The following is a 12,128-nucleotide window of genomic DNA, read 5'->3' as shown; positions in this document are numbered from 1 at the left end:
GTTATACTATAGGGTATTAGAAAGAAAAATAAAAAAAAATCACCGCAGTGCTCACAGCAGACCCATGGATGTGGCTTTTTGGCTCCATTCTTGATGGAGTCCTACCAGTGGACTGAGCACATCCGGGCTTAAGTGGTGTCAATTCTGTGTCCTCCCAGCACCCTGTCGTTGTCAGTACTCACTCATTTCCCCAATCCAGCCGCGCAGTAATATGACGCTTCACATCCTTCATCCTGTCGTGGGTGAGGTGGCCGACTAGCACCTGCCGCCGCAGATCGAGGATTTCATTCATGATGTGCCACAGGCGGTGGAAGAGATCCCCTTCATTTCTCTAAGGATACGAAGGCACAGAGATTTGGCAGTCAGGCCTCTTGCTGGAATGGAAGGTAACTATACGACAGTGGGGGACCAAGTGTGTGCCATGGTGTAAAGAGTTTCTCCACCGTTGCAGCTGTCCATCCCCTTGGCCTCAGGGAATTGCAGCTCTCTGTATCTTCACCCACGCCCTGCTCTCCTGCCCAAGCCAAGAACGATGCCTTGACTGCCCAACACAGACAGATGCTTCATTCCTTACTCTCACTGTGCTACACCTAGGTTTGACCTAGTCTCTGCTTCAGTAAACAAGCAAGCTTTCCTCTCCCAGGTCTCCCTCTTAAGCTCCACTACACTTTAAGGTGTGGCCTGACTTCTACTTGTCCAACTGTTTTCCCTGACGACTAGTGCTCCTTCTTTTGTCTGAGATGTGGTAGCATGCAAGTAAAACGAATGCCGTGGAAATATTGGCGCCCACTTAGTTCTTCAATGTTGGTTCTAATTCTTCATTAAAGTTGAATCTGAACACAAGGGGAGCTTTCAGACTCAAACATTGATCACTGTTTACTGCAATTATCTGATCAGTACTCAGACTCATTAAAAAACAGGTGCTCTTTAATTTAATCAAAGAGACCATATAGCTTCTGTTGCGGTAAATATAAAAAAAGAATCTCTACCATCTGCACTATTGCTGGCACGGGTGGGCTGCATGGTGTCTGGGGGGTATTTCCATTTCAGTCAGCAAAGCATCTCACCTGCTAAGCTCCCAGTCTCCATCCCACACTGCAGCAGGTTACTGTCTGAGCACAGCAGCAGCAGCCCTCTTGCAACTCTCTTGCTGCAAACTCCTCACATTCCCAGCAACCACCCCCTGTGGTTATAGTCACAACTTCCCAGTGGCCCTTTAAATCAAGACTCAATAAACTTGTCATTTAGCAATCAGATTTATATCTTAAATTCTTCATCCACAAAATGTCCACATAATAAATCCACAACCAATTGATTATGATATAAACTGCCCACCTAGATAAGATAAATTGTCCTATAAAAATCCATCCCTTAAGAAATATTCATAACTACCTGTGGCCATTTAATGCCACACGGCTCTGGGTCGTCCTTTTCTTCTTCCCTCTTTTTCTTTTCCTCTCTCCTGCCTTACAAAAACTCTGTCCCCACCTTACTTCTTCACTGCCCAATCACAGACCTTATCTTTTCTTGTGCCAGCCCTCACCTGCATAAAAACAACAATCTACAAGCGTCAATACATCCTTGTCAAAGCTATTAATCAATGCCCGTGGTTTCAGAAAAGGAAGATGGTTTCAGTTGAAACACTGGTTTCAATTCTAGACCTAGCGCCCGAGGATGAATTCGGTCTGTGAAACTGGACGGCAGTGTTTTTCCACAAAGATATTTTATGAGGTTGCGACCACATATGAAACAACAACACTGATGATTGTCACTTGACTTCCACCTTTGTCATTTCTAGTGTAAAACACTAACAATTTATTACTTTCTCTGTGTCTTCTTATCTATAAAGAGCACCAGAGTATCTACCACACGGAGTCACTGTGAAAACACAGGAATTAGTATGCAGACAGTAAAGAAAAATGGTCATGCTCCTAGTACTATTTTGATTCAGAATGGCTCACAAGTTATCAAAAAGAGAAAAAAAAAAGAAAAGAAAAACAACCAGCAAGTTTACCAACACTGAAAAATATACATCTTACCACAGAGATACTAGGTAATTATCTATCCCAAATCTTTCTTAGCTATAAAATATACTTCTACTTTTTACAGAAATTATTAATAGTCAGTAGTTCTCAAACTTCCAAATGCTACAGTCATTTAATATATATTACTTATGTTGTGGAGAACCCCCCCAAGTAAAATTATTTTGTTGCTATTTCATAACTGTGATTCTGCTACTGTTATGAATCATAATGTAAATATCTGATATCGAGGATATCTGATATGTGGCCCCCAAGGGATTGAGAGCCACAGGTTGAGAACTGGGTCTATATAAATAGTGATGTCAATTTACAGACAATATTATCCACCAAAAGTTCTCTAGAGATAAAAGATATAAAAGATTATCAAGTTCTATGTGATAGGTAAATATATATGTATATATATGTATATATATATATGCATACACACACACACGCACACACACACACACACACACACACACACACACACACACGATGTAGTGATCGTTTTCTGCTGTGTTGATACTTGAGGTATTAAGGGACCACTGGGTACTGCACAGGCTTGATAAATACGGTAGAAGCTCAGGAAGCTTTCTCCAGGAAGCCACTTCTGGATCCTCGGAGGCATAGATAATCTCCTTCTCCTCTCAGCTCCTTACCCACTCTATTGAGCCTGCTTTCTGTCACTGTCTTCTATTGCTGCCTGCTCTTTTCTCGTGTTCTACGCTGCCTTGCAAGCCATTACATGGGCTCGGCAACACAATATTCTTGTAATTAACTGCTCAGTGTCTGCTCCCATCCACAGCAGCTGTGCCTGAGCTCCCAGAGGTGGAAGAGAATGAACACATCGGCTCATAGGTGTTACTTCTCACACACCTCCAGAAGCGAGTTCCGTTTAGGTCATAGAAATGAACACACAGAAGACCAAGAGAGATCTGAGGATGTCTGAAAATTCCACGGAGTAAAAATAAACTCTATAAGAGAGTTATGAAAAGTCAGAGCTTGTGCAGGAAAGGAGAGAGATCGCACCCTCACCATTCCGGGGATGAAGGCTTGCGCGTGCCTGATCAGGTTGTCTGGTAGGGTGAACTTGATTTTATCCATCACCACTATTGACAAGGGCATGCTAACTTGAGAAGGAGGCAAAATCCTTCAAAGGAACAAAAGCTAGCCAGTCAGACTCTCCTCAAGGAAGAAACTCTTAAAGTGGAAAGGATCCTCCAGCACACAATGGGCCAATGTGCTCTTCTCCTTTAAGAAAAGGAGCTGGGCACTGCGGGCCCCTGCCTTTAATAAGAGCCCCAGGAGGGCGAAGCAGGATGAAGGCCATGAGCCATGCCTGGCAGCTTCACAGCGAACACGTACCAAACACACAGGGAAGCCAACAAGGTGAAGCCAATGAAAAACACAAATACATGATTCTGGTCATACACTATGCTTATATTACATAAAAAACTGAGTTTGAAAAAATGGATAGCTATGAAACATACTAAAAATATTTTAAAACTGCATTCAGTTTAGCACTAGATGAAACAATACTGAACAAGTGGATTAAAACACTACCTAGAAATTCCCACAGTCCACTGTACATGTAGCCAAAAGTGAACGTGGTGGAGGTTTGATTTGGTTTAAAATGAAAACAGAACAAACAAGTTTTGGTGGTAGCAGACCTAGATTTGGAGTCTGGCTTCACTACTTCATGTGGAATACGGGATAGATTCATCTTTGGTAAGAGTCAAGAAGATACGTACCTGGCAGAGCCCCAGAAGAGAGATGAACATTACAGCTCACGGTCTACATCAAGACTCTTGCACCTCTCCTCAACTTTTTTTCCTGCTTACATTGCCGAATGCTATTAAGGGGAATTTTAAAGCTTGATCTATAAACCCTTACCAACACTATTTAAAAGAGCGAACTAGTATTTCTCAAGCAGTTCCTATCCTTTTATATGCTAAATATCTACATACACTACCTCATATACCATTTGCAACCTAGAGGACTCATCACTCTCATCAAACACCTTTCAGTGAAAAGGCTGGTGCGTGGCTGGAGAGTGTCCCCAGATACACAAAGGTAAGATGGAGCAAAGCATTTTGTAAGCAGGAAAAGAGAAACCAGAAAACCCAACACAATCAAATCACCCTTGTGCCAACGTTAATCTATCTCTGGCCTGAATTTCATATTTGCTCCTCTAATAACTATTATTCCAGTACCAGAGACAATGTTAGTTAATCAATCCTTTTCCCATTACTCAGGACAGTAGTGAAAGATATTGGTCGATTTCGCTATGCACAGATCTTCAAACCAGCCAAGGATGTCCCCAGCATGTACAATCATAACCTCAATAGCAAGTAGAGATAACTAAACAAGACAAAATCAAATTGGGTGTACGCTAGCAGTCTTATCAAAGGAAAAACTATGATATCCTTGCTCAGCTACAACAGGACATGGATGTGTGCACATGCACAATAATGCTGCAGTTGTTATAGTAAGTAAATTAGTACACAAATATCTCCAACCCATTTTTTTAACAAAATTGACTTTCTTTCTTTAGAATATTTAGAATATATTCCCTGACACTAGCTATTAATTTACTTATAGAACTAAGATGCGCTGAAATACACCACTATGAAAACTGTATTGAGAATGCTTTTTTTTGTTGTTGTTTTGATTTGGTTTGGTTTTTGGTTTTTCAAGACAGGTTTTCTTTGTGTTGCCCTGGCTGTCCTGGAACTAGCTCTATAGACCAGGCCGGCTCACAGAGATCCACCTGCCTCTGCCTCCGGAGTGATGGAATTAAAGGTGTGCACCACCATCATCCAGTAGCTTCATCTTTGAAATTAAAAATGTTCAGGAAACTTAAAACTAGCTCCCCGTATATAATCATATTTTGTCATATGTCAGAAATCTCATCTTTTATAGGCTTGTGTACTGAAATGCAATGCGCAAAACCCATGCTCCATGGGACCAAAGAGATTGTAATATCAAACAGTCATGACTTCGTAAGAACTACATCGCTGACTTTCCAAGCCCAGTGAATCACAGCAAGCTCTCGTATATTAGCTGAAGATCACCCACGGTCACATATTTCTCAAGATAATTATCTAAACAAAAAATCATGCTTTTTAAAAGCTACTTACGACATAGAGTTGTTTCCACATGCTTCCCCAGTCTCTTAATGTTGATGTCATCTCTGTGATAACAGAATCTTCAGTGGGAATAACCATCTCAAATTGTCTGAGAAATTTAAGAAGACAAAAACATATGTAAATATGAGAGGCACCAATTCCTCTCACAACTCAAGAAGATAGACTAGGAAAGAGAGCCACTGTGGTACGTGAGTCATTCCACCATACTGGGATAAGAGACTTGTATGAGGAATGGTATAGGTGAGGGCAGTATAATGCCCAAGGGACCAGTCATGTAATCTAGGTCAAGACTGAATGGGGAGAAAGAGCATCAGCATTCTATTCCTGTGACAGCTTGACCAGTGGGATATCTTATAGTCTCTCCAAACTCGACAGCTTCAATCTGTCACACAAGATCACTAGTCTACACCAAGTATGAGGAGACTCGTGCCATCCAAGCGCTAAGGCCAGAGTAATGGGAGTAGAAGATGCTGTTCAACAGTCTGGATGCAGGGAATATGAATTTGTAAATAACCCATAACTAGAACATTCACTAAGCATCCCTTTGAACTCACTGACCCCTGAATTGTATTATTTGGAACAAGCCAATGAAAAATAATGCGCATTTTTAAAAACTGTTATCATATAGCACAGCCAAGGTTTCAGAGTCACAGACATTAGAATACACATTGTAGAATGTTCCTCTTTGTGCTTAAGATAACAGACTCTTCTCATTTCTTCCTTTAAGGTCATATACAAAAATTATCAGTCAGGTATACATGTCTGCCCTGAAGAGAAGCACCATCAGAAGATAGATGGGAGGAGCTTGAGTTTGCCCTTTGCTCGTGCTGTTAACATAGAAGGATCTCCCTTTTTCATCTCTAGTTTGTTCTGTCAAGTCCTTTCTGGAATTGTGCAGGTTCAAGAGGTCACATGGTCATTATCATTACTGCCTCTCAGAAATCGCAATTTCAAAGGAGACTGTTTCCTTTATTTCAATTTATGTTTCCGAAGACCAGCATCTCATATGTAAAAGGAAACGACTTATTAAACTCCAAGAAAGCTTTCTTCTTAGCGCAAGGCTAACTGCTCTGCAGGTCCTTTAGGATTCCATGTCCAAGTGTGAACTGTGCTTTGGGGAAAATTCTCATAACATAAATGCAGAAATTAAAACCTCCCCTTGATTCTCTCCCTAATAAAGCTCCATCTCCTGATAGTTCAGGTTTGCAAGAACCGGACATGTGAATATTTATTTCCCTTCCTTCTAAGGCATAGTGAAGCTGAAACTGTAAAAGTGGGATTTAAAACTGGAAAGAAAGCAAATAGTACTATAAGCCCTTCAGAGGAAACAATATTGTTCAAAGAGCCTACACCTGACACTTCCCAAAGGCAGAATATTTATACTGCTTTGGAAACAGCTGTTTTCATTTAAATGATGAATATTTGGATTTGGAGATTATAAAATAATATTATACGAGGCCAAAGAGGGAAAAAGAAATCCCGAGGAATCCTAGCTGCTGCACTCGACATTTCAAAAGTGAAGACTCAGTTGGGAGGTGGTGGCACGCACCTTTAATCGCAGCACTAGGAGGGTAGAGGCAGGGGGATCTCTGAGTTCGAAGATAGCCCGATCTCAGAGCTGGTTCCAGGATAGCCTGGGCTACACAGAGAAGTACTGTCTCACTGAGTTCGAAGATAGCCTGATCTCAGAGCTGGTTCCAGGATAGCCTGGGCTACACAGAGAAGTACTGTCTCACTGAGTTCGAAGATAGCCTGATCTCAGAGCTGGTTCCAGGATAGCCTGGGCTACACAGAGAAATACTGTCTCAAAAAACCAAAAGTAAAGAAAAGAAAGTGTGGAATCAACAAGGCTTACACAGTACAGAGGCGGCTTCCCTAATTCACACTCCCATTTAATTTAAAGATCCTCGCCATGACTCTACTTAGCTCTGAAGACCCAGGAAAAAACCACGGACAATTCAATATGTGAAGAGTTCACTTGGGGTTGCCCAAACAAAATATAAAATTTTAAAGACAAATCACCATTTAGGCAGGGCAGCTCTGCTGTATTAATTTCATAAACACTTAAATTAGTGTAGAAATAATCTATCTTAGGTAAGCAGCCTGAAGCTATATATTGTTCAGTTATTCTAGGATGAAGTTTACATCAGTTTCATCCTAGCAGCCAATCCATCACGGTAAAATAAATTAGGTGATATTAACATCCCAAAGAGCTTTCTCTCAGAAGAACAATAAGTTGGCATTCTGTGTCCTTAAACATAGTTAGGACAAAGTTTTTCTCCCACAGTCCTGGAACTATGGACCTACTGCGCAGTTCATAGACAACTGCAGAAATTCCTTTTTAGACGAGAATTCACTCACCCTGAGGTCCCACCACTGCATAATCCCCATGATGCACTGTAATGCTATAGAACCTGTAAGTCTTCTGCTTAAATCAAATTCTGGGATACATTTATCCACCACATTTACTGTTTCTTGGGACTCATGAACTGTGGCAGATATAAATGAGTACACCAGGAAAAGCAACAACAGCATATATATATATATATATATATATATATATATATATATATATATATATATATATATATATATGGTGAAGATTTGACTCAACAAGTAAGAGCTCTGCTTACAATTACATGAGATACAGGTATAGCCAGCGATCACATGGTGGCTCACAGCCATCCATAACTTCAAGTTCAGAGCATCAGACGCCCAGTTCAGGCACCTGAGGCACCAGGAAGACAAGTGGTGCACAGACATACATGCAGACAAACGCTCAAACATATAAGATAAACTTTAAAAACTGAAGAAAAGAAAGGGAAAAAAAGAAAAATTTACTTATTTTAAAACTATGTCCTATGCCCCCTGGCATTGCCTCGGTTAACTGTCAGCAAGATCCAGCAGAATCACCTAAGAGTCTCAGAGAGGGACTGCCAAGGTCAGGGCTGCCTATGACTATGTCTGGGCCTTGGGTGTGGGGTGGTATTGTCTTAATTGATGTGGGACAATCCAACTTAAGAGTGGACAGCACCATTCCCTCAGTTCAGGCCCTAGACAGTACTGAACAACGAGAAAGCTAAGCATCAGGCATGCTTCACTAAGCTGCTCCCTGCTTTCGGCTGCCAATCTAATGCCATTAGCTGCCTAAAGTCCCTGAGGCTAGGATCCCACTTGTCCTTGTAGATGGAGTTCTCTTGGAACTCTGAGCTACAGGAACCTCTTTCCCCTTCCACTGCTCTTGTCAAGGAATTTTATCACAGCAAAAGAAATGAAACTAAGAAACTACTAGAGCCTTGGAGCTCCTTCATCCTGGTCATAATGTAGAATGGAGGATGGGTGGCCATGGCAAAAGAGACAGGGGAGCCAGACTGGCTTCCAGGAAAGGCCGCAGGGACTTGTTCAGGGGACCCCTTAAAGGGTGGCTTGGACCAAGACAATGTGTCTATGGTACAAGGCCAATGACCTGTTGATGTTAATTCACCGAATGCTTTACAGAAGATGAATGTAAAACCATCCACGGGACTCACATCTCTGCAAACATTTTGGTGAAATTTAAAATTTAAATATATTATTTACTGTGCTTTTGAAGTTCAAATAAAAAGTTGCTATTTATTGCTATTTGCATAAATATGTAATTTCTATCGCAGAGCCTGAATATTCTGGCCATAAAATGAAAATTACACTATAATTCACAGCTGATTCCTTGTGACATTGGCACCAGATACATGTGTCAAAATCTACCCCAGAACAAATTATTTACTTATACTAAGTATGCAGCACCATGTCCTACTGTGATATTCCATAGGACCTCATTCGACTGACATTATTCTAACTGCTGTTTCCAGTCGGTTCTGAAGCACACTGTAACATATTTTAAAATACTTAAGAAGTCCTCAGTGATCAATGAGATCCATCCAATAAAACATATCAGTCAGGAATGTCAGATGGTCTAAGTCTGTGAAACTAGTTATTTAAATATCATGCTGAAGAAGCACACAAACATTTAATGCATAGATTTTAATCAAGTTTATGACTTGTGTTAGACTAGGTTTTTGACAGGATATGATCTGTAGGTCAAAAAGAATAATAATGTGTGAAGTTACACAAGGACATGGTGTTGTACTCCCTTCAGAGAATAGCTGGGCTTTTCCTGATTTTATCTTTTTAAAACAGAGTCTTATGGCCCTGGCTGGCCTGGAACTCACTGTGTAGACCTAGTGAGCCTTGGACTCTCCTAAGTGCTGGGATTAAATATGAACTAACCAGCTTTCATTTTATTTGTTATTGTGTGTGCATGGTGTGTGTAAGTCATACACATGTGCTGTGACACACACACAGGGGTCAAGGGACAGCTTTGCGTAGTCAGTTGTCTTCTGACTTTGTGTAGCTTCCCCAGATCAAGCTCAGATTGTTGTGTTTGTCCAGGAAGCACTCTACCTACCCAGCACCATGTTAGCCACAGGTTTCCCTTCTCTACAACCAGTGGTAAATTAAGGAAGTTCTTGGGCATTGAGACTACATGACTCACAGTGTTAGAGGCTCTGCTGGGCATGAGTCTGTAAACAGCCAGAAACAAAGAAGAACCAATTTCTATTCTTAAAATTAAACAAGTTTCACAACTGATGCACAATGAAAAACCATAGGACCCCAAGCTTGCTCCTGGGGCCCAGCACTCAGAAATGAGTTCCTTAATTGTCTCTGTTTGCTGCCTTAGCATCTCCTTATCAAACAACAAGGACCATGCTTTGTTCTTCTGTAGTTGATTTTGTAATACAATTTCTAAGCCTTTCTAGTCCCAGAGAGCAGCTGTGGCAAAACCTTCCACCTATGAATACAATTCATCCTTACCCTTTGTTCTTTACACAGGCATTTTTCAAGTGAACATAGCTGGAAGGAAATATACCCTGGAAGAGAAAACAAGAAGGTTATGGTCTAGCTATCTCTTAAGGCCAGTGGTTTGTAAGCAGGATGCAACACACAGTTACAACCATGTCAGTTATCAGGAATAGCAAGCCTTCAGCACACTCTATGGGCTAAATGAAATGCAATGTGGCATAAATCATCATTTTATAACACTAGTTACAGCCATTACACATTTAGAGATTTTCTAAATAAAATTGAAAAAAAATCAAATCTCACTCTGTAAATACATTCTTATTGTTTATCTTTGCAAGAGTCTTGCAGTGTAGCCTTGTCTAACCTGAAATTTATTTTCTAGGTCAGGTTGGCCTTAAACTTGCGACTGTCACACAGCTATCCTTTCTCAAAGCTGACTTATGGCTTTGGGCCATACCTTGGTCATCTTAATACATATGTTTTTAATAAATCAGAAAACAAAAAAATTCAATAATTCTACATAACAACTGTGGTTTATAAAAGAGGGTAAAACAACACCTATGATGTTGTTATTTGGCTATATTTTTTGAGACATGATCTCACACTACAGGCCAACCAGCAAGAAACTCCCTAAGCTGACCAGATTGTCTTTGAACTCTGCAATCCTTTTCCCTCAGCCTCCCAGGTACAAGGACTACAAACATGTAACATCAGACCAGGCTGAACGATATGTTACAGTGAATAATTTTAGCTTACAATAGAGCTCTGAAAAAACATTTGTGCTATGGGTTCGATTCTTGGGATTAAAAATGAAAAAACTGGGACTGGAGTGATGGCTCAGTGTTTAAAGGTGCTTACAGCTAAGACCTGTCTCAATTCTATACATTCTACAATAATAAATAGGAAGAAAATGCTTTATAATTTTTTTCATAAAATTTATAGTTATTTCAATATAACAGCATTAACAAATAAAGCAACATTAGTAGAGAAAAGTTAAAATAAAAATCTATGGGATGAGATGAAATTGAAAGAGAAATGATAATTAATTTTTCAGAAATATGTGCTAGATGAATAATTAAATATCAAAACTATATTTGCATGTGCCTGAAGATGTCCAAAAATAAAAAAAACTTTAGATGAAGACTAAAGTATCAAAAAAAATTAAACTTATATGCTCATTTGTCCCTTAGGCATTCCTTGAGACTGATCTAAACTAATAAAATGAAGTAATTAAACACAGCGGATATTCTAGCACAAGCTACATTTAAGCAAAGAGACAGGCAAAGGAATTTAGATTGCACTTTGGAAATCAGAGATTTAAAATAAAAGAATGACGTGCTGGAATTATTAGAGGAGCCTGCAAGATGGGCATTTGTTGTCCAGCCCGGCAAGCTGAGTTTGATCCGTAGGAACAGCATGTTAGATGGAGAGAACCACCTATGTACCATGCTATGTGGGTTTGCTGCTCTCATACGTCCATGTAAAAACACACACACACACACACACACACACACACACACACACACACACACACCACACACCGATAAAAATTTTAAAAGGTAATGATACAGTAGAATATGGAAACATATTCCAAAGCTACAGATGATGAGAATAAAGCTATAGTAAAAATTACAGTAAAAAGTCAAAACTAATCCAGATGAAAGATAAAATGAAAGTTACATTGCTCCCTAAGGGTTTCTCTAAGTATAGCAATGACTCTTAGGATCTTCCTTGAATGGCAAGAAATATGAACGCTTACAAGTATTCCTGGTTCAGCCCCATTACCCAAGGAACCCTTAACACGACAGTAAAACAAACTTGTGTATCCACGCCAGCATCTTACAAACAATAATACAGGAAATTGAAAGATTAAATATCACTACTACATATTTCTTTTGGAATATATTTCTCCTGCCTGAATTTTAATTTACCTCACTGGGAAACTAACACTTCAAAAAAATGTGTTTATATCTAATAAACTTAAGAACTTCCCAGTATAATTTTCAGAGGCTTTAAGGAATTATGATTTCAGTATCTTACCTTAACTTTAATCCCAGTTCAAAGGATTTCCCAAATTATGAAAATATGTATTACCATATTTGGAGCCTAATTAAGAGCT

At 39.8% G+C, this 12,128-nt stretch overlaps 1 protein-coding gene across 6 annotated transcripts in view; it reads right to left on the bottom strand.

Annotated features, from left to right (window-relative positions):
• Positions 1-12,128, bottom strand: part of Dock4 (dedicator of cytokinesis 4) — a 389,723-nt gene that overhangs the window by 197,745 nt on the left and 179,850 nt on the right. For all 6 annotated transcript variants that reach the window (XM_039078130.2, XM_039078128.2, XM_039078129.2 and 3 more), the window contains exons 4-6: positions 10,022-10,077; positions 5,162-5,258; positions 183-331 (exon numbers count right to left, since the gene is read on the bottom strand). In XM_039078130.2, coding sequence (XP_038934058.1) covers positions 183-331; positions 5,162-5,258; positions 10,022-10,077 — 302 coding nt within the window. The remainder of the gene's footprint in view (positions 1-182; positions 332-5,161; positions 5,259-10,021; positions 10,078-12,128) is intronic.

This window comes from Rattus norvegicus, chromosome 6 (genome assembly GCF_036323735.1).
Source record: "Rattus norvegicus strain BN/NHsdMcwi chromosome 6, GRCr8, whole genome shotgun sequence".
In the NCBI taxonomy this organism is placed as follows: domain Eukaryota; kingdom Metazoa; phylum Chordata; class Mammalia; order Rodentia; family Muridae; genus Rattus; species Rattus norvegicus.
Note: the sequence above shows the minus strand (reverse complement) of the source record. Positions and strands in the feature narration are given on the sequence as shown.